General features: G+C 34.1%; 1 protein-coding gene and 1 long non-coding RNA gene across 5 annotated transcripts; one reads left to right on the forward strand and one right to left on the reverse strand.

Annotated features, from left to right (window-relative positions):
- Nucleotides 1–3,681: 3,681 nt before the first annotated feature.
- On the reverse strand, nucleotides 3,682–9,374 carry LOC135648370 (uncharacterized). Of its 4 annotated transcripts, XM_065166014.1 has the most exons (10): nucleotides 9,050–9,374; nucleotides 8,211–8,368; nucleotides 7,918–8,027; nucleotides 7,595–7,663; nucleotides 7,210–7,325; nucleotides 7,075–7,129; nucleotides 6,837–6,957; nucleotides 4,206–4,253; nucleotides 4,036–4,130; nucleotides 3,682–3,944 (listed from the first exon to the last, which is right to left on the reverse strand). In XM_065166014.1, the coding sequence occupies exons 2-10, from the start codon at nucleotides 8,281–8,283 to the stop codon at nucleotides 3,846–3,848; spliced, it is 786 nt and encodes a 261-aa protein (XP_065022086.1). In that variant the 5' UTR covers nucleotides 8,284–8,368; nucleotides 9,050–9,374; the 3' UTR covers nucleotides 3,682–3,845. The 4 variants fall into 4 exon arrangements, with proteins under 4 accessions (XP_065022086.1, XP_065022087.1, XP_065022088.1 ...); XM_065166015.1 differs by lacking the exon at nucleotides 8,211–8,368 and having other exon boundaries at nucleotides 7,210–7,256; nucleotides 9,050–9,373; XM_065166016.1 differs by lacking the exon at nucleotides 8,211–8,368 and having other exon boundaries at nucleotides 3,682–3,940; nucleotides 9,050–9,372.
- Nucleotides 9,375–16,735: 7,361 nt separating this feature from the next.
- LOC135648585 (uncharacterized) lies at nucleotides 16,736–22,572 on the forward strand. Its single transcript, XR_010501008.1, has 2 exons — nucleotides 16,736–20,398; nucleotides 20,875–22,572. It is a non-coding gene; the product is annotated as an uncharacterized LOC135648585 (long non-coding RNA).
- Nucleotides 22,573–23,769: the final 1,197 nt, after the last annotated feature.

Genomic DNA, 23,769 nt, shown 5'->3' on the forward strand with positions numbered 1-23,769 from the left:
GAATATGTAACTGTACTATGATAAAGGAAGCGATGCACAATGAAAATTTTGTTGAAGGGCAAAGGCCTAGGATCCACACAATGGTGCATAAATTTTAACAAAGTTAGTAGACTTCGAGAACTATTAGGCAATAGACTGTCTTAGAGCTATGCTTCGTCCGGGTGTGACCCGAAAGCAAGTAGACAAAGAAAGGTTATTTACCAAGAGAGCAAACATATTCAGAGGTGGTAGAAGTCATATGATGTACTAGCAGAGATTATAATCCGAATTCATCCCATAAAAGATTAGAATGTAATGAAAATGTCACTAGGTGGTGATATGTTACAGTAGATTATGGTGGAATAGTTCAAGGCAATATGACACACATAAGAGAAGCCTAGTAAGAGACTAGATCATACGAAGGTATGATTGAAAATTATTCGGAGCTCCACTTCAGTGAATAACATGACACCAAGAAAGGTTATAGATTCAATAAGTGAATATTATAGTACCGCAAAGGTGGATCTTCTATGCATGTATCAAATTTTACATTCGATGAAAGCCTTGGTCAACAACATATAGAGGTTGTGTACTATTGAGGAGGAATTTTGAGTACAAGTACCAGTAAATCCCATGGGGAGAAGCTTAATCATATAAAGGTGTAATCGAAGCGGTTAAAAAATTGGACTATTCTAGATCTCATGTTCGCTTAAGGGAGCTTGACAAGTTATAGGTAAGTGAATGTTGCTATCAATGAAGTAAAGAAGAATAGAATCAATGCGAGCCTTATAATATGAATGTAGAGGCCATGAGAGTTACATTTTGAATCCATTGACATAAGGGAATTGCTCGGAGAATACAAAAATATTGAAGCAAGTGGTCAAAAGGGACAATAAAGCGACGACGAGTCCAGAGGGACTCAACTATAAAAAAAAAAAAAGTTTAATAGAGGTAGACTCGGAAGAGTGTCATAATGCCGTAGAGACAGATCTACCGATTGCGAAAAAAAGAAATAGATGCGAGGTAACAAATAGTAGAGCCATGGGCATAATAGTGTCATGGTACCAAAGAGGTAAGACTTTTGTAGAGTCATCAATCCCTTGCTCTTCTGGAGGGAGAGTAATTGGTCGTGAAAGAGGCCGAGGAGGTGAAGAATACAAAAGCAAACTCCAAGTACCGATACAAGACTAAAGTGTAGAGGCTAAAAAATTTCATAAGATTGATGTCAATAGACTTTTCATCAAAATAACCAAAACTTGGGGGATTTCGGGTTAAAGCAAGAGTACTCGATAAAGGAATGAAGTAGGCAATCTACGGTGCTATACATTTTATATTTAAAGTAAATGACATAAATGATGGAGAAGATAGTATAATTCTAAAGATGACCAAGTCGGGGTGAACTTTTGCCTTTTTCAGACAAAATGACTTGCATTATAAAAGTTCAATGGTAGTAAGAAGGTGAATCATAGTACATAACTCAACATAAGGAGTGCAAACATTTAAGTACTTAAAAAATGTGAGCAAAGATCAGGCGAAGACTAGTAATCGACTCAATGCATGAAATATAACTCTCGAGGAGATGAGCGAAGTCAAGTAACATTTGTATTCTCAACCGTTAAGAGAATGGACAAAACCGAATATCCTAATTCTCTTATTTATTTGGCAAATGAGCTTTATATATGTTTAAAACCCTTTGAAGAAACTTAAAAAAAAAATAATTATTAAATCCTCACCAATGATATCGGTGCTACTAAGAGTAGACTATCCAGTTTTTTTCTCGATATAATGCTAATAAAAAACAAAAGTAATACCAACCTACTTAGAGATGACAACTAAGTAGAAAAGGAATCGATAGATAAATTTTACAAAGAAAAGACCTCAAGAAATTCAAATTTTATGAGACAATGCTCATTAAAGCTCTAACAGACATTTACCCTATTCAAGCGATGTGAGACATTTGAGAGACTAGCGCCATTACAAGGAAATGTCATTTCCTTTATCTGAATAATTCGTAGGAACCAACAGAAATTAGCATAACTCGATCGCCCCCACATCAGAGTCGGAATTATTGGCGAGTTAAAGCAACATGATAGATCAAAGTTCGGCTACTTAATAATAATAGTGGAGAGCAATTGTAAGCCAAGAGGTAAATTATAATTAAAGCAGAAGATAAGATTCAGTAAAGGTGAGGAGATGCAGCATCTGTAAATGAATAAGTAGGGAAGAATATTATGAACAAAGTTATAAATAAAGTGTTCAATGTAATACTTGTATATATCAATATCTTTCAATTTTATTCATGCTTTATACAACATATAGAGGGCTTATAGTAGAGTTAGAAGTCTCATTTTGGTTGTCTTTTATAGTCATTTTAGATTTGTAAATGTAGATTATGTGCAGTCGTCACACGAAGGCAAAACTATCCAGAAATAAACTATCCAAGCAGTCAATTTAAGGGTTTTCTAGCTCTATCGAGTAGTGCAGAGTGTTAACCAACACAACACCCATGAGCTACCCAAGTGGCACATGACTGGATGAGCCTTTGAGATAGAGTTTAGGGCTGGTTTGCTATCTTGTTCTGCAATAGCATAACATGGGCACGTGTGGAGACTTTTGATCATAGCATATCACATTTGATTATTTGTTATGTGATCGTTTAAAGCTTACGAAGTCTATGTTTATAATTTGTATTAATTATTTGTGTTGTTATGTGAGTTAAACATTTCCTCTAATAAGTTTTATTTTTTTTTTAGGTCTTTTAAGAGATCATACGAGATTTCTTAATTTTTTTTGAAAATTCGCCCATATAATTATACAAAATGTATGCTTCGTGATATATGAATCCTTTCCAATCGAAAGATTTATTCGTCGCTAGACAGTGATCGAGACCTACACTTATTGTCACTCCCCAAAGGGTGACCGGATCAGATGAGATCTGAGCTAGATTTGGTTACGCGAATGTCTTGTTGTGACATGGGCATATTAGCATCCAATTCTTGCTGTCTGAAATCTTTTGGATGGAGATGCATGCCGATCTGAGCTCAGCGGTCAACGGCATCAAGTAACAAGTATCCACATTTCAAAATCAATTTTATCTACAATATTATGTTATTCTTGTTCGAAGTATTTTTTATTATCTTATTCAGCAATTATGATTCATAAATTTCAATTAGTTATTTGTCCGATTTACTCTATTTTAACATCATGATATCCACATTTTCCTGTATCAAAACTCCATTATAGATCCAATTTCTACCAGTTAGTATAACTTATTAATCTCATAGCCATATGAGACTAACTGCTACCACATGTAATATATATATATATATATATATATATATATATATATATATATATATATATATATATATATATATATATATATAGCTCACCAAAATTCCATAGGTAGCTAACACAAACATGAAGTCAATAGATCCTCAGGAGATGTTACAGCCTATTTCTCCACATCACCATTTTTCCATGAAAAGAGAAAAAAAACTGAAAGACCTGTGATGTCTAAAATTTGGCCTATGAGAGACAAACCACAGAACTGTTGCTGGATGTCACCCTTTGCAAGGCACCCACCACATTGAACCTGTCACAGAGAGAAAACTTTCACCATACTACTACAAACTGGAGTGTGCTTGGCCCCAAGCATACCCTTTCTAGAACCCCAATCAAATCCTATGGATGGGAACTGAATTGTCAACTAAAAATTTGCCAGAGTAGTTGATTTCTTGAAATGTAAAAAATTCTTCTTCACTTGAGTTGTTGAGAAAAAGAAATATTTTGCAACAGTGAAGAAAGTGGATAAAAGAAACGAAGCCAACTTTACACTTCAAGAAATCTTAGTCTTTAACAAGCAGTCATAAAAGAAGGCTATATGATGGCATGTCTTCTATCCTCATTACATCATCCATCAGAAGCTCCCTCTCCAGCTGCGCACGAGTCGACTTCAGAACTTCCTAAGGACCAACAAATATATTTCTCAAATTAAAGAAAAAATAACCAATATGGAGTTAAGCAGAGATGAGACCATAACGAAGAAATACCAACATTAAATTCCATGTAAGAAGCATTTCTCTCTAGCCATTGCTTGTCCATGACCATGAAAGCTACACAGTAAAGCAAGTCGAATGCCCATTCATCCTCTGCATCATGACAAATCATAAGCACACAACTTACGCAGGATCTTACAGAGTCTCTAGGATATGTTGAAGCCTCACCTGACAGCATTTGGATGAAAACAGCTCTGACAAATGTCCTTGCTTTTGCTGCATACATATTATTCTAATATAGTAAAAACTCAATCAACCATCACATATATTAACAAGTTGGGATGTGCAAAAAGGATTTCAACTAGATACCACTGTAGGTTTATCAAGATCAAGTACTCATGCTTAGAGTTAGAGCTAAAAGGATTTCAAAAGGCATCTATATTTAGCAAGGAACAAGACTATAAAAATATTATATACAAACAGGTCATGCCAACAAGAACTTTTAGAAATGTAACACAAATGAAGTTTTCCAGGTTCAATAGATCGTGGATTCCCAGGGAATTGCATTACATGTAAAACAAGATTGACATTGCTTAGGTATGAGCTGCTAGCTTGAGTAATGAATAGAATAAATCTCATAACCCTATAAGTACCTTTTTTTTTTTTTAAAGTAATTATCGGCTTGGCTCATATGACCGTTTCTTGGTTTCTCTTCCTCTCTTCTCTTCCCTTGTCTTCACATCTCTCTTCTCTTCCCTTGTCTTCACATCAACTGTTCTTTTATGTTGTTTAAACCTTGGGTTTCTTTCCTCAATCATTGAATCTTTATGACTTTTTTTTTTCGTTTCTTCAACATAATCAGATTATGTGGAGGAGATCTTAAAGTTTGGGACTCTTCAATGACTCCAAGAGTCACAATTCTAGCAAATAATGTTTCACTCCTCCCATCCTTCAATGAAATTGGTGAAACCAGTGTTCGAGGACTTCTCCCTCATGTTCTTTTGATTTCTTTTGACTCGATTGGTAATTTCTTCTTCAAGAGAAGCCAAAAAAGCTTCCTCTAAGGATTTCTTTAGCTACATTCTCAAATGCTTCAGGTTTTCTTCAGTCATTTTCTTTTTCTTATGGTTTTCTTTTAGATCCTCTTACTTTTCCCATCCTTCTCTCCTGCTCGTACGGTTCCTTATGATCATTAAACAGTTCCTTTTGATTGAAATTGAGATTTAATTAGTTTTCGATCAAAAGGATTAATATAAACAGGAGAGGGATGGGAAAGGTAAAAGGTAGGAGTAACTAAAAGAACACCACAAGAATAAGAAAATGTCTGAAGAAACCCTAAAGAATTTGAGAAAGAAGCTAAAGAAATCCTAGAGGAAACCTTCTCAATTCTCTTGAAGGAGAAATCATGAATCGAGTCAAAGGAAATTAAAAGAACATGAGGGAGAAGTATTCAAACTCGTCGATTTTGTCAAGGGATGGAAAGATGCATGACGTTATTTGCATACTTGTGGCTTTCGGAGTCATTGAAAAGTCTCAAACCTCATAATCTCCTCCACAAGGCCTGATTTTATTGAAGGAACAAAGAAAGAAGAAAGCCATAAATATTCAAGGATTAAATAGAGAAACCCATGTTTTGAACAATATAAAAGATCAATTAATGTGAGACAAGAGAGGAAAAGAAACCAAGATATATGAGCCAAGCCGGCAGTTACTTTCTTGTGTGTTTTTTTAAAAACCCTATAAATACTTGAACAATTTTTTTGACACAAGAACCAAAGTTACTTATCAAGATTTGCTCACTATTTTAAACAACTTGAATTTTCCTGATTTTGAGCAACTCAGAATGTGCAATTGAATATGATGATCCAAACCTTGTTGATTGTATATAATCATGTGAATAATTTTAGAACTAGGAATCTTTTATTGTACTTACCTAGGCATGGCCTTCGGTTCAAGTTTGAGCTAAATTTTAAATTTGTCTGTGTAAATGTAAACATCGGCTGAATTGATACAAACTAATGTCACTTTGAAGTTACGAAAATAATATTTGAACACTGAATAACAGCAGCAAACTCTTGCTTCCAACCAAATATGAACAATGTACAGAAACCAAGTTATAGCTAGACTTCATATATAAAAGGTTGAGATGCAGAGAGCATTCAACTGCAACAATCAAATTCCCACTGCAGATCTTATTTTCAGTTTCTTTTTCCGTTATATGCCTTTGTTGGGATTACTCAAAGCAAAATGATTCACAATAATACCATGTTCTATCTTCTACCAGTCTTTGTCACAGCCATGAGAGAACCAATTTGACTCAAAAATGTCACGAGCCTTGAGTGCATAAAACTAGCACTACAAGCAAAATGACCAGGCAACAAAGCCAACCAGTCTAACTAGGGAACAAATCTTAGACAACTATACAAATTACACATGATTGCTGGGTCCATGCCGATTGGCACATTTTGCGTCAGCATGTACCGGAATAGCCTGTGTCGTTCCAAGGTGTGCTGCCACATCCTTTAGCAGGAACAAGGCTTCAGATGGTCAACATGAACCATGTGCTAAAATCATTCCACCAGTTACCAGCATGCCTCACACCATTGTAACCACAATCCTGGTTCTACAATTAAATCCTTCTTTGGTTCAAGAAACACAAGTCTAATAGAAGTGGACATTTTCCTTTTTCTTATCAGTGCTTATTAAACTTTCTGACCATAGGTTCATTTTGTTAGTTTAGCTGTCTTATTTTCATTTGTTTCTTGTTTTTGGCTCAGTTCTTAATATTTTTTTAATTCAAATCTGAATATGATAAATCATTATTTGTGATTAAAAATATTGTCATAAAGGAACACTTACTGGACTGCAGATCTAACATTTGCATAATCATGAAAGTGATATTCACACCAGCAACTGCAAATGGGTATTCCCATGTGGCCCGCTTCCCACATTGTTTATTTAGCAACCTCTGGAAGGAATTCTGTAGAAAAACTACTCAATATTACTTTCTTCTAAAGCAGAAAATGGTTTAGAAGAAGAATGATTGTGACTAATCTGATATAAAGGAAGATAATTGAAGCAGTTTATCCAATCTTACAGAGAATGTTTTTGCAAAGAACAGCAGGTTCTCCAAAGATATAAATCCAGCACCCCTATTCAACATGTAAAATAACATGAATAAAGAGACTCTGATTTAATTTGGAGCACAAATTAACAACAATGACAAACCTACCTAAAGTCAGTCGATGGGTCCCTGCCCTGCCAGCCCATTTCCTTCCACTGGTCAGATATTAAACCACTTAGTTCTTTATTGGGATATGTTGCATACCATAGAGCTCTCAGAGCTTCCTGTCAGGATAAAACTAAGTTTTGCCATTTGAACATAGAACAAAGGCAACAATTAACATCTACTAATTCATGGTATGACTGAATATGGCACATTGGCACATAACATCAAATTCTTCGAGACAACATAACATCAAAGTGTATAGACTAATATGGAAACTTGCAAACCAAGGAGCTAAATATCACCAGCTCAATGGTGATCATTTATAAAAGAATCATTAGGTTTAATCAGTGGGTTTAATCTTAACGAGCCTTATTACATCAAACATTACCTGATGTTCTCGTCTCGACGCATCAAAATAAACATTCATACGATGCTTCAGCCTTTGTAGCCTTTCTTCCTGAAACGACAATATTTACAATCATCTAAGTACTCTTATCCAAATTCCTGTTTACTTAGGACATAAGTTATTAATATAAAAAAAAAGTAGCGTAAAATTAAAGGAAAAGAATTAGGGGAGGTCAACTCTAAGATCTAGTGGATTAGCATCATGCAAGCACCAATAACAAGATAAGACACGAAGCACTGGTTATATAAAGGCAAACATAATTTTTGCGGCGATAAGCTTTCGTATCAATACTAATTGAATTGTACCTGTAAAGGGGTGAGATTGATGCAAATGCGCTCATAAGTTCCTTTTCGCTTCATACAAACACAGGAAAGACCTTTTTCAATCCATCTTGGTGAACCACATGTCTGATCATCTGTCAATAATTAATAGGAATATCTTCTCAGTGATTCAACCATCAAAATATGTCGCAACTATCAGAAATCCACTCTACAAAATATGCCACAGGAAGGGCCTTTTTTTTTTTTTTTTTATAATTTTCATAAGGTACCAGACAGTAAATACTAGCCCGACTTGGTTTTGATATGAGTACGATTACCGGTAATCGATTTGTTGGCTATGGTAGAGTCTGAAAATTTTGCAAGGACACCAGGACTTGCAGAAGGCAACATGTGAGGACCCACATTATAGTACCGTGATCATATCATTAGCCATACAGTGGAAGGAACGAAGTCCAGTGATTTGGGAGGGGATAAACTAGCATACAACAAGTCAGGGACAAAACAGTAAAAGAACATCAGCCAGCTCCTGATACAAACAAACAAACAAACAAATTCCAAGCAAACACTAAGTGAAGAAGTAGCATGAGGTAATATGTTTCCAGGCAAGCACACATCACATGACATGCTATCCCACCCAACTGCTTCAAGCTAAGATACAATGATTATACATCCACAGGTTCTCGCATCTACTTTCCACACCTAACGTTTTCCTAGCGATTCAAAGAGCCCCACAAAGTCCTAATCTTCAATGCGCATAACTCAAATCTCCAATCAAAACAACCGGATCAGGTGAGACACACCACTACCAACACATTCGGTTCAACCACTCCGGAAGACGATGAAAGCTCGCAGACTATCTACAAGAACTAAAATAATAATATAACTTCAGCAAGAAAGAGTATCTCTAATCTCAATGACTTCGGCTGCGACTCCAAACACTCTTCAGAATGGGCACAGAATAACACCAAATATGAGTCGACAAAAAAACCCTAAAATCTAGGAAGAAAGATAGCGGCTTGAGCGGCACAGAATAACACCGTAGATTTTCCCTTGCAGCGAACGGAATCTCGCAAAAAAGCCGGAAAATGACTACAAGGAAAAAAGATTCATTTTTTTTTTTGCCCCAAAGAAGAAGAGGAAGGGCGACAGCACTAACCGGCATTAGCGGCGGAAGCAGAGTGAGAACACTTGGGGATGGAGGGCGGAGGAAGCGACCTGACAGCCATGCACCCACCGTGATTCCTCTCCACCCCCATCTCCCTCCCTTTTTCTCTATCGATTTTGGGGCAAGGAGAATAGACGCCGAACGAAGTGAATGGATCAAATAAAGGAAGAGGAGTCAAAGGAGTCGACGAGACACAGAGAGACAGAGAGAGAGAGGCAATAAAAAGAAGAGAAAGAGGAGCGGCGAAGGCTGCCTGCGTGGGTGTGTCGGAGAAGGGATTCGTCGTTTTGTTCGCGGTTTTCCCCAACGACGACAAAAATCCCCAATACAAAAAAAGCGTAAGAGATAAACCTGATGATGAGGCAACGGAGGCCGTCTGATTCCCGATCCCGCTGATGGATCGCGCATCTCCAGGATTGAACTGGCGATGTACTGACCGTCCGATTTCATCAACGCACGCCAACGTGTGTGTCGCCCGACAAGCGCGTGGCCTGATCTCGAGGATAAGGAAGAGAGCGACACACACAGAAATCTATCCGACAGCGTGCATGGAGCCCACGTAAGGTAATATAGTCGTCTCCTAACAATAAGAAAAAGGCCTATGGGGTGCATAAGCTCACATGATGAGAGAAAGAGGAACAGTTGACACCCATCATCAACCTGGTGTCCCCAGGGGAGATCTCGATGGCTAAGTACTAGATTATGCAGTCTTGTGTTCGAATCCATAATGAGATCTGAAAAGTCGCTGTGTTCCCTCCCAGTCTTTCCACATCCAACACAGCGGTCAAAAGAGAGAGGGAAGCAAAAGAGGGTCTGTCTTTAGATCCTTGAACTGGTCTCCCAAAAGGCGAGCAACTATTTTAACTGCTAGGACAAGTAGACCCCATTAGTGTCATATGGATTCTTAAGCCCCCATTAAAGGAGCCGACACAAGATAACTCCGGCGCCGGAGAAGAGTGTCACAACCCCAGGAGAGCTTCTGTATCGTAAATTCATCATGCATAGCATAAACAACATCAACACTATCGACGATATGTAATCATCATCATGCATATTTCAATCTGAAAGAAAGAAAGAAAGAAAGGCTATGAACATGGAAACATGGGACATTGCTTGACTCCAACACTAAAGGATGGGTGAATGCTTTACGACATTTTCCGGTTATGGATAGAGATGGATTCGAGCTTCAAGTTTGAGCGTCCACAAAGATGGCAGCAACTAGGGTTCCATTATTTCTGTTGTTGGCCCTGGCCATGGTTGAGCTTATTATAGAGATGGTCAACCGATGCGTGGACTATGTGTTTATACCAGGGCCAAAAGTCAACCCCTCTAAAGCATGTTGCGTCGAGGTCTGCAAACTGGATGTGCCATGTTTTTGTGATCATCTCCCTCAGGAGACTGAGGAGGTTATGAGCTTTGGAGAAAGCAATCTTTGTTGCCAGATATTGTGGCAAATTAGTTCCTCATGGAACCAAATGTGGAAGTAAGAACTCGTCCTCTTGACATCCATCCAATGATTTTGTTTCTTCTTTTTTTTGGCTTATTTTCTTCTCTATAGCTGCTTAGACTACGCTGTCCCATTGGGTTGATATGAGATGAGAGAAGAAAACAATGAAGGTAAAGAGCCATCAGTGTTTTATGTTGAGAAATATACCTTAGACAAGTAGAATGCACCTAACAAAATATACTTTTATCGAGTGATTCCTTGTATTTCATCAAAGGCATTTGGTCTATTCCATATCTAGAGACCTTCTTAGCCCATAATAGAATCTCTTACAGTAATCAAACTTCAATTATAGACAAAACCCTTAGTAAGATCACCAGCAGATAGCAAGTTTGCTATCAACATTGCCAAGCATAGTATGTCCTTCTTTAGGGTGACAACCCTTTCCATGTTAGGACTTTGTCCTCCTCCAAAGAGTGTGGGGGTGAGAGATATCAAATAAGTTAGCATATAATAAATACCTCATGATCTTCTTGGATGCTTTGATGTAGTTGATTTTCTCCACTCATGGCTTATGAAAATAATCAAGGATTGTCCTTTAAGTCCAACACCAAAACTAAACATCTATAAGTATACAATGAAATCATTAGGAATTATAAATCTTTTTTATTTTATCCTTGAAGATATCCTCAATGTCATATTATCTCCTTCATTTTGTAAATTAAGGGCATTAGGTTCTCCTCCAAGGGGTTCCTTAACATGATAAGATTGGCCAACATAAATCAAACCAACATTATCAATTGATTCTTTATGTTGAGTCTTTGCTTTTTCAAATTGTATTTGAGAAAAACCACTTTTATTGAGTTGAAGATCCTCAAGAGATTTTTGCATTCCTTGCTTTAATAATTCTAAGCATATGAGAGGGATAATAAAATTTATATTCTTTAGAATTAATAGCATAATCAATGAAAAATTCACTAACTATTCTAAAGTCTAATTTCTTTATATGAGGATTATAAATCTCAACCCTATATATGTAAATAACCTAAACTTGGTTTCCATTCTTTTCACAACTTAAAAGGAGTTTTAAGAATAATTTTAAATGGAACCCTGTTTAAGATATATATATATATATATATATATATATATATATATATATATATATATATATATATATATATATATATATATATATATCGGTATTTAGTGCTTTACTCCAAAGGAATATAGATAAATTAGAATTACTCATCACACTTCTGAACATGTTCATAAGTGAGTGGTTTGTTCTTTTAGCAACCTTATTTTATCGAAGTGTGTTAGATATTGTATATTACTTAATAATGTTTCTTCCTTAAGTAACTTAGTAAATAGACTCAACATTTATCCTATTTCTATGTATCTTCCATAGAACTCTCTACCTCTATCTAATTATATAATTTTTATTTTATTGTTTGTTTGTTTGTTTATCTACTTTTGCTTTATAAGCCATAAAAGCATCAAAAGTCTCAACTTTCTCAAATGACAGATAGAGATATATATATATATATATATATATATATATATATATATATATATATATATATATATATATATATATATATATCTTATATGATCATTTATGAATAAGATAAAATATATTTGACTATTGAGGCATGGAGTAAAAGATCCACATATATAAGTGTGTCTAATATCTAAACTTTCAAAACTCCTCTTGGCATCTTTAGTGGACTTGTTGGATAACTTACCTTTTATGTAATCTACATAAGTTTCAAAATCAGTAAAAATCTAGAGTTTTTATAACTCCATCATTTTCTAATCTTTTTATTCTTTTCTATGAAGATATGACATAGTCTCCTATGCAAAGATTGCTTATTGATAATACCATGCTTCTGTCCAAAATTTTGATCATGCATGTTAAAATATTTAAGTTCAAATTTGAATCTAAATCAAATTTAAATAAACCATCAACTAAGTATTCGGTTTCAATAACTCTTTTATTTTATGAAACACTAAGCATAGAGTTTTTAAAATGAAAAGAAAATTCTATTTGCATAAGTTTTGAAACAAAAACTAAATTTCTAATGAATGATGGAACATAAATAGTATTTTCAAGATTCAAAATAAATCTAATTTTTAAAATGAGCCTAAAGGTTCCTATCCATCTACTAAGTATTATCAAGAACATCAATAAGAAATAATCTATAACATATTAGAGATATATAATTTTTTTAAAGCTAACTTTTGTAGTTTTTATAGTCCTTTTTATGTGTCCCTTCTTGCGAAAGAAACAATAAACCTTTTAATCTTGTTATTGTATTAATATTTTTTTTCTTCGTGGATACCTTTTCCCTTTCACTTGTAGCCCTTTTTGTGAGTTGCTATGATGAGTACCATCTCTTTTCTCATTAAGCTTCTCATGTTGTAACCTTTCTATCTCTTGTACAAACATGATCAAAATTTCTGATTATTTTCTTTATATGTGTTGTAGAAAATTTTAAATAGGTCAAATTATGTAGAGAAAGAATTTAATATAAAATTGACTATAAAGGATCATATATCTCAACCTCTAAAGACTTAAGTTCCGTAGCAAAGTCTCTCATTTGCATTATGTACTCAATGTCAAACTATATACTAAAAGTCTTTTTCATTCGGATGCTAGCAAGTACCTTATTTGAAGTCACAAATTGTTCTTTAATGACTTTTAGAATAAAACCCCAAATGCTCATTGACATAAGATCTAATGAGTATCATACCTAAGCAATTGGATCGCTCGTACCGCTCATATATTGTTTTCTCAAATAGCATACTTGATTCCATGAAAATGAATAGTTTATCCACACAAAGCACCAAGTATCCATGCACCAAAGAGTTAGGAGAACTTTTTTATTCTAAGTCAAAAAAATATCACCACTTAAAATATAAATATTATTAATAAGAGCAGAAGGAAAAACTATAAAATCAAATAAAATAATCAACTTTATACTATAAAATATTTTATCGTTATAAATTCTAACCTTCTTGCATGGGTAGAAGTGGATCATGTATAGAATTTATATCAAACTTTAATTCTTTATTAATAATACCGATAAACAACACACCAAAATAATTTTTCATACACATGGATCTAAAAAAATTAATACTTAAATTATCGTCTTATTCCAATCATCTCATAAAAGATAATTTATTACAAACCATATAATAAAAATTAACTTAATGTGTCCAAAAAAATAAATATCTATAAAATAATTCGAGGTATAATATTTCTTTAATTTATACACCTAAAAATCACTTGATGGCTATAAGAAATATTAACATATTTCATGATACATGCATGTCTTAAAATTGATTTTATCTTCTTAAGTATAAGAAAAATGACAAAACTAATAATCCATTATATAATAATTATAATGGATGAAAAACACATGAATATGAAAATTTTATTGTAAAAATAAAAATAACTAGAATAGTGGTTAAAATAAAATTTAGGATTGAATCAAATAAATCGATTCCATCAAAGAAATACCTCAAAATTTACACTTTATGTTCTAGATAGCATGGATGAAGTATGACTCCAATACCATTAATGTAAGCAAAATAATCGATGAATTGAATATGCAATGGAATATAAAATTACCTTCAACCATAATTATTATAGAATAAGTTTTGGATGAAAAACACTGGACTCCTTGGATGATCTCAAGAAATATGGATGTCTTCTAGTATATGCCTTATGGAATTTCAAAGATGTCTATGCCTTCATGTATATATATATATATATATATATATATATATATATATATATATATATATATATATATATATATATATATATATATATATATATATATATATATATATATATATATATATATATATATATATAGGTTAGACAATGATCTAAATTCAATGTAATTCATAAAATGCTTAATGCATTATCCTTAAAAGTTCCATCCATCATGGAAGCAATTGAAAGAATTTTGAAATAACCTTGTCCATTGTACTTAATAAAAAATAATTTAATTGATCATCATTATCATGATAATAATATAATTGAAAGAACTTAATTTGATATGTGGACCATCTATATTGTAGGATTCGAATGATCTTTGAAATTCCAACAATCAATGCTAGACATGTTCTCCCTGTTCTCAATAGAACTAAAAATCATTGGGCCAAACTGTTAAATGCAAAATATTAGTGTCATGATCCTTGGAACCTATACTATAGGAGGGCTTCCCTAATTTGGAAAATAATTAGTAGCACTATTCACTATATTAGGGAGGGCCTTAGGAAGGTAGTTGGATTTGGCAGCATGTTAAATTATGGGAGGAGCCTTAACTATCCAACATCTGAATAAGTGGCCCACCTTTATCAATTGTGAGTTTGCTTCCAACCTTCATTGGGTGGAGGATCTTATGATGGGTAGAGACTTGAAATGTGCAGCTTCTTAATCATGTGTTTCACCCTTAATTTACTATTTATAATTTTATTTTTTCTAAAAAAAATAATATTTTTAAATTATCCCTTTACAAATATACTTAATTATTTATTTCTTCTTCGACTTCTTCCTCTTCCTCTTCATCGTCTTTTAAAATTAATAAAAAATAAACGAGGTCGGATGACATTAGTTAGCATTCGCAACCAGCGATGTTCATGACGATTAATGTCACCTTTGACTACACTTGCATCAACGGGTTAAAAAAAAGAAAGAAATTGATAGATGCATAAGCCCAAGCATCTCACAATAGCTTTGTTAATTTTAAAATAATATTTTTATTAATTTTAAAAGTGTTGTTAATAACAAGAGAGTTAGTAATAAAAAAAGTGATAAGTAAAGAGTAAGCTTGTTTACCCTTCACATGAGTTACCTTATCTAGACAACATATAAATTGATACTTATTTTTTATTTCCTAACATAAAAATAATATATCCTAAAGTCAAAATAAATATGTACTTAAGTTTTATATTGAATCACATCATAGTAGAGAGAGAGAGAGAGAGAGGGGGTGTGTAGGTATAAATATATACAAACATCTTATATTTATCTTTGATAACCTTAAGTACATTGTAGATGCACATTTAAGAAATAGAATGAGCACCTTATTTATATTATTCAAAAATCGTCATACTACTTATATTCCACAAAGAGATTATATTGTTGGATAGTTTATGAATGATTTTGTTTCAATTTTTATACCAAACTTGGACAGATCTTGGCATCAGAAATAATTTATATTCCATATTTTATCATTTTACATATTTTCTATATAGTTTATATTTTTTTTTATATATTTATAGTATTTTATAATAAATTTATTTTTGACACCTTCGTCGCTAAGTTACTTACAAGATTTTTAATAGGCTTTTGACACTTTCACTTTTAAATTAGCTACGGTGCTTATAATATTTCAAAAAAAAATATAAGTTTATTTAAAAATATTATAATAGAAAAATATGATTGGTTGATCGATCTGAATTGATAGGTTGATCCAAAAAATAGTTTTTTTGTAAAGATAGTAAAAGGAATATTCATTGAAAAATACAAGTCCAAAAAATAAAGTTTTTCTTAAAATTTATCCTAATTTCTTACAAATGTAAATACCGAAAAAGCTGAAACTCATCGATATCCTTTTATATTTAAGAATTTACAAGCAATTAATTTCTTTTTTTAATCTATTTATTTATTTTATCCTTTTTAATTCCCTAAGCACGCACGCTGTACTTGCCTTGACACCCAATCAGTTCACCAGGCCAGCGGAGTGCAAGTATGTGAAATCAAGGGTGTGTGTATATCAATCAATCATGTTTTCCGTGATCAGAGGATAAGCCCTCATGATTTCCGATGCGACCGCGGAAGCGTCCCTCCAAACGACGCAGGCCAACCGCGGTGGCACTCTCGTAGTTACGGACAAGGACGAAGGCCAGTTCCGTACCGCCACCGCAACCGTCGTGCTCCCATACGGGACACGTTTCGATTGCCGACTCGTCCGGACACGGTGTCCTGTCCTACCAAACCCGACACCCCATCACCGCCCAAATTCTCTATGAACCCGGACACCTGACCGTCTTGACCCACTCCCGTACCTCCTCGTCCCCCACCCCCACCCGTGGGTCCCGCAAAGGAGGACGACCTCCAAAGTTTACCGTTCTGCTGTCGGTTGTGTTATTGATGATTATTGTATATCTATATTTACCCTCTCCGTAAAACTCCGCTCGTTAAAAGACGGCTCAGCGGGATGCGAAGCCCTCTCCATCATCTGCTGCTCTTTGATTCGATCCATCCTTTTTATTCTCTTGTTCTCATCTATTTTTCCTTGAGTTTGTAGTTCGATTTTGATCTGCGATCATTCTAGTTCTTCGGTTTCTGCTTCGGACCAAGGATTTCCCCATTTTTTGAGGGTTTCGATCGTCTGCCGCTGGATCCGGCGGTTGAATGATCGATTTCCGGATTTTGATGACGCCCTCTGAAGTCGCATGCGTGGTTGACAACGAGAGAGAGCACGCCGGTCCGCAATCATGCGGGCGGCCATGGTTGTGTGTACCAGCGTGCTCTTTCTCGTCGTCACCTGGCTCGCTCGCCCTCGCGACGAAGCGTGTTCTGTGTCTAGAAGCCCTCTAGGTTAGTTCTTATCACTTCGATCCTTGGTTGTTCACTAGAATCGGTTTGCTTTCAGTTTGATTTAGGCGAAGTTGAGAACTTACATGCTGCTGCTTTATGCTTCTTCTTATGCTCGCATACATTCTATGTTGAAGCTAGTAGATATCTTGATGAATCGTTTGAGCTTCATTCTTTCTCTAGAAAAGGTGCGATTTTCTTCACTCTATTACTAGTGAATGCTCTACTTTATAGTTCTATAGATACAATGTAGCTGAATGAAAGCATGATTAACTGACCTGGTGCCCAACGACGTTGATGCTTATTTCCAATTAGTGTACAAGTTGTAGCGAAGATCCATCTGTCATGTTTCCGGTTTTGGAACCAAGAGAAGATATGCAAATGAATTGGATGAGGTGAACATAGCGTCAGGAATATCCAAGGCACATAAACTTATCAATAAAATTTCGAATTCTATGTTCTTTAACATACGGGAGAGTCCCCATCTTTACCAACTTTTTCTTTGTGCTGCACTTTAATGGTGTTTGTCCTAGTAACGGATTAATGACACTGCAGTAACAGAATAGTCTCCAATTCATGTTGTTGTGTTATAGCTGTTAATACTGTTGCGCTAGTTTGGGTTTAAAAGATTGTATTGGCAATTTTAATGTTTCGTTGATTCGATTTCATGGTAATGAAGTTTCGTCCTGCCTCGTATTTCTCCTTGAATTTGAAGTCGAATGAGTTTCTTTTGGTTCTAGATTTGTCTGAGATTCTTCCCTATTGCATACGACAACTGTGAACCATACATATGCCTCTATTCCTGTTGGATGAATAAGCTTGAAGGCATTGTGCCTGCAACTTGTCTTGTGTATACACATCGCAGGAAGGATGTAATTTGTATTCTGCAAAAAAGTACACACAGCTTGAAACTTCCAAGGATTGAGGCTCTTTTGAATTTGTATTTTTCTCATATACTTCAATTATATAAATTGACTATTTCATTTTTACGATTCATTTCCTAGCCTTTTTAACCTATGCCTTGTCTGTTTGTTTTAGTATGTTGAAGAGGTAAGTCAGAATGTCACTTATACAGTGGTAAAATGGTACACTGTCGGCATCATTATTTAGCCAACTTTTTGTGTCTTGGCGTTTTATTCGTAGGCTGATCTATTGTGGCTTGGCTTCTTCTCTACAAGCTGGACTTTTTCTCCACTATAACGTAATCACTGCTGTTGGTTTGAGTGAGTTCATTTTTTTTTCAAGGGAAAAAATGTTTATTCCTGTTGGAATGTGTGGATCATCTTATTTGTTGCACAAACTATTTTTATACAGTTTCTTTTGGAGGATTGTAGAGAATAAGAGTATCACCTGACATTTATGATTGACTGGACTTTATTCTATGTGTCTGTCTCATACATCTGATATTTCTCTGAAGGACTACATTGTTTGATTTAGACACTGTAGGAGTAAAAATTTAGTCTCTAGATACATCTTAATGGTTGATACCTAAGTATATGTTATTGTTGTTGAATTAAGCAATTATGCTTGACTGATTTGAATTGTAAATTCTGTTTGTAGTAATTATATTAACTTGACATAAGCATGCAATGATTTATACCAAATGACAAGAAAAAAATATCACCGAGATGGATGTACAACTCTTGTAAAAGGTTCTGTAAACTAAATAAGATAAGACATTCTAGACTAATATGGGTTGCCTGCGAAGCAACTCAGCCTGTGATATAATCATGGCAGCTTTGAGTACATGTTTCAAGAATAAGAGTATATCTGTTTATGGTATTGAAAAGTAGTTGATCTTTACCATGTATGATAATGAAATCGTTTAGTTTGTTTTGAATAATACCTGACTGCTCAACATGGACTTATTTTTATCTTTACATAATAAAGCAAAGGAGAAACAAATAAAGTGTTTAATTCAATGGAGCCAGTTGAGATTTATAGGAAAACAAATTAACATGCCTATTATAGTTAGTTATCTTTCTAAATATTGGAACTCAACATATGAGGATTTAAATTTAGATATGTTGATGGTTAATTTACAATCCAATTTATTAAGTACGGTAGTAAATATTATATTAAGTTAGACTTTCATGGTTATGGTTTTATGATAAAGAGTGTATCCAGTGCATGAGGCTCCCCGCTAATACGGGGTCTAGAGAGGGTCAATGTATCTAGTCTTACCTTTAAATATTTAAAAAAATTATTTCTGTGACTCGAACCTTGATCTTCCGGATTGCAAGAGAGCATTCTTACCATATGTTTGGGGAGGACTATAATTTTATGATAATAACAAAATTATTCATTTTGGGTGAGATAGCAAATTACATGTGAGTACAGTATGATGTTTTAACATAGTCTATTTGATGGATTAGTGAAATTTGAAAGACTTGCGTAGTTGAATGTGTAGAACCAGTTGCATGTTTAAAATTATAATAATCATGCAAAAACTTCAAGAACATGAGGTGAATTCTACCAAAAATACATGTTCCAGAAATAAAAGGTATCCCATTAAATAGTATTATCATCCATCAGTGAGTCTTAATGTCCATTAAATGCAACAGGAGGCACCAGAAGAAATTCTGTATTTATGCTATATTTTGTGATAAAGATTTGAGATAATTGTTGCTTTAATGTGGCTTGATTTTTGTTGGTAATTACTAAAGATTAATATAAGATTGTTTTATAGTCTCTGCGTCAAAGATCAAAACGTTAAAAGTAGTCATTATTATCATAGACAGTTTTAAGTTCTGTTTCTGAAGTAAATGATCTTCAAAGAAACATCCTCAATGGATGACATTGGTTAACATGAATTTTCCCTAACCTGAAACTCCTAATACTAAAACTACATAGCAGGGAGATGTATGTTGCATTGGCAACAAGAAATGCAGTGGTTACTTATGTTGAAAAGAAAGTATGATTTCCAAATGTGTCATGCAAATGCAGAATATGATTGAGTGAGATATCAAAAGTGGATTTCTGCATGGAATTCTTAAATTTGTTATTTACAAGGTTCTCAAAATTTCTGAGGTGGATAGCTTTATAATAATATCATCTTGTATGTTAAAAAATAGAGTTAATGCATGCAACTTCTACATGACAAAAATTTGAATCTTGACCTTTTTCCATTTATAGATTGAAGGAAAGAAGAGAGAGAGAGTTGTGTTAAATCTATCATGCCGGTAGAATGTAATCAATAAATTTTCATCTTCTGGGCAAGCCAGCACATTGTCTTGCTACCTGGGCAAGAACTTCATCTTCTGACTGTTTTTGGGAAAAGGTTTGCCTCTGATCTCGACTTTTTGGTTCACTGTGATGTGAATGGGATTGGATGTAATCTCTCTTTTTTATCATCTTAATATAATTTTCACCTTTTTGGAAATTATATCATATTTACAAGAAAACAAATAAGTTTTCATGTAGGAAATGAATATAAAATATGATACAATTATGTAAAGAGAGGCAGGCAGGTGTTTGAACCATGTTTCTTTGCCCATGCTCTCTTCTCCTATCTTCCTCTTATTGATGTGCCAGTATGATTTCTTGTGATCAGATGATTTGTATAACGTTTTCTTTTACAGGTTATAACCTGAACTTGTCACAGGCCCATTTCTAATGATTCTTGATCCATTGTTTGTAGAGAAGAAAACTTCATAATTAGTGATAGCTTATTTTTGTCGTCTTTCATGTTCCAAGCATGAATCGTTTGTTTGTTAACCACATCACTGATAACTGAGAATGTTAGAGATGTTGCAGGATCTAGAGATGAGACACCCTATTACGAGTTCCTGTAAAGAAGGTGGCCTTTCTCAACGACAACAACTAGTAAAAGTGAATGAAAAGAACGGAGACTATGTTTCCCTGAGATCACAGGAATAGGTAATGGCTTATGTTCTCAGCATAACAGGGAATAAGTTTTCGTCAGTACAAAGCATGGAGGCGGCGTGCCATCTTCGCTGTGCCTAATGATTAGGGTCAGAGATTGTTATTGACTTTTTTTTTCCTAATATTAGTAATCCCTTGTTTCATCCAATTATCTAAAAATAATAAAATATAATTTTATTAAATACAATCCTTTAAATATCCACCATATTCTAAACCCTGTTTGGAAGGAGTTGAAAGAGGTTGGGAATTAGGTGATAAGTTGAAGACATTTACATATGAGCATCTTAGGAATATTAAATTTTTATGATTAGGTTTTCATAAATTATTTTAAATTAAGGTTTAGAATTTTGATAAACCAACATATTGATTTAAATATTGAAACCTTCCACAAATGTTGTTTGTCATGATTGCATTAGCTTTTTTGAGTTAAAAGAAAAGCATGTTGTGGGTCAGTGCTAACTAGTGGAGATGTGCGGGTTTCCACTGGAAAACCACGCAATGTGGAATTGTTATGATCATTATGTAGGTTCTGAACCTACATGACCTTTTTACTTGCAACTCTTCTGACCTACCACCCTATGAACATGAGACTTCAAATATTTGATGTTTATGATTTATGAAATTTAAAATGCTACATATCATAATCAATAGAGGATAAGTTGTATTTCCATCTCAGATTGGTCCTGGTGACCAACTCAAAAGCATACAAGTATACAACTGCATTTTAAGTAATATTTAGCGAACAAGATTAGAGTAAAATAATTGACAGCCCTGAGATAAAAATAGGTAAAATATTTCTAGGTAAAATAATTGTGAAAGGAAGCTTTCACAATGCTTCCTTTGTGAAGTTTCTTAATCAGCACCAATAAGTCCAGCCCACAAATGTTGCTTGATCACCAGCCAGAATTGAGAAACATAAGGCTAGAAGAGAGGTTATTTTTCTACCATAGGATATAAGGAATGCAAGTATTACTGCTATGTCTTAAAGACTAAGATCTAGAGAACCGAGACATTTAGAAATCTTTGGTGACACCAAAAGGGGGCAGTAATTAAAGGAATATACTAACAATATGGACAAAAGTTTTCTTTCTAATGGTGTAGAGTTAATAGTGGATTCAAAGAATAACCAGCCAACCTCACACCAGAGTCAAAGTCATTGACGAGTTGAAGTAGCATAACGGATCAAAGGTTCGATAACTCAAAAACAGCAGCGGAGAGCAGTTGGGAGCCAAGAGACGCATTGCAGCTAGAGCAAAAGATTGAAGACTCAACAAAGGCAAGGAGTTGTAATGTCGATAAAGGCTTCAACGAGAATGTCGAATGAATAAGTGGGGGAGAATGTCACGGACAAACTTCTAAACAAGATGTTTGATGTAATGCTTATGTATGTCCTTGTCTTTTGGTATGTTCATGTTCTGCATAGCATGTAGAGGGACGATAGAAGGCTTAATAGTTCCATTTTGGTTAGGTTAGTGGCCGCTTTAGGCTTGTAAATAAAGGTTGTATCATGTGGACACTTGTGAGAGATTTTCGGTCTGTAATAGACCATTTTGACCCATTGTTGTGCAACTGTTCAGAGCTTGTAAAGTCTGTTTGTAATTTGCATTGTCTATGAAGTGTTTTCGAAAATGTTTGCTTGTGGATCCTGAGTGAGACGTTTTCTCTAACCCGTTTTCTCTTTTATGTGTTTTAAGTGAACATGGGAGGTTGATATTTACGGATGAACATGCAAGGGTGCCGCACGACTTAGACAAAACCAGCTAAGTCTGTAACAATATAATAATTTTTCACAAAATAAATGAACTGAAAATTACCCTCATTATATGGACAATATAAGGACAGTGACACTTCAAGAACTTACAATGTATAAATTTAATGAAGAACTTACAATGTATAAATTTAATAAATTGGACCATTATTTCCATGGAGATGTAAATCTTGTACGATAAAATGTTTCTATCTCTCAGTGACTTGTTTTCTCTTTAAAAAAAGCAAATTTAAGAATTTTTTACCATTAGACATAATTATTTATACACAAGGATTTTCCTCATTCAATGAGATAAATATATTGAGTTTTCAAGACATATAATATCAAGTAAATTGGAAAACAACATAATATGCAAGGAATGTTTTAACCATAATATTACAGTTAATGATGTTTATAATAGGTCTCAAGAAAAAGATGTCACAATAAGGTATTAAAAATAGAGTTGATGTAGATACAAGAAAGGGCCCTTGATTAGAAGGCAAGTCACAAACATCATATAGTAGCAGAGTTATTTTGTTCTTGGGCTTCTTTTTCTGAATTTGGTGGTTTAAGCATAGTGATTCTTCTGTGACTAAAATCCTTATCACCTAAAGCAACCCTTCCCTAATCCAATGAAATATGGTATAGTATACAGATTTGCAGGAATAATTACCTAACTCATGCGACGTTTTTGCATATTCACGCCATAGTGTTAACCTCCAAAACCTTTGAATGTCGGTAAGAGAGAAAACTAGATTAAATAAAATTTACTCGTAATCTCCTAAGCAAATATCTTAGAAAATATAAATTATAAACATAGATTTCATAAATTTTGGATTACATAACAAAATATTTAAAATAATTTATCACGATAAAAAATTCTTATAAATATAATATTACTATGGAACAAGATAACGAATCAGTCTTAAACAATACCCTAAAGGCTCATGTCAATTAGTTCATCACTCTGGATATATATATACATATATATTTCAAAGCAAACATACTATTAAATACCC

This window comes from Musa acuminata, chromosome BXJ3-9, assembly GCF_036884655.1.
Source record: "Musa acuminata AAA Group cultivar baxijiao chromosome BXJ3-9, Cavendish_Baxijiao_AAA, whole genome shotgun sequence".
In the NCBI taxonomy this organism is placed as follows: Eukaryota; Viridiplantae; Streptophyta; class Magnoliopsida; order Zingiberales; family Musaceae; genus Musa; species Musa acuminata.

Excerpts from the sequence above, each read along its gene's own strand:
- LOC135648370 (XM_065166013.1), bottom strand. The coding sequence starts at position 9,149 with ATGGGGGTGGAGAGGAATCACGGTGGGTGCATGGCTGTCAGGTCGCTT. Across the intron at positions 7,664-7,917 it reads TCAATCTCACCCCTTTACAG|GAAGAAAGGCTACAAAGGCT; the intron begins GTACAATTCAAT and ends TTGTCGTTTCAG. Across the intron at positions 7,326-7,594 it reads CGTCGAGACGAGAACATCAG|GAAGCTCTGAGAGCTCTATG; the intron begins GTAATGTTTGAT and ends TTATCCTGACAG.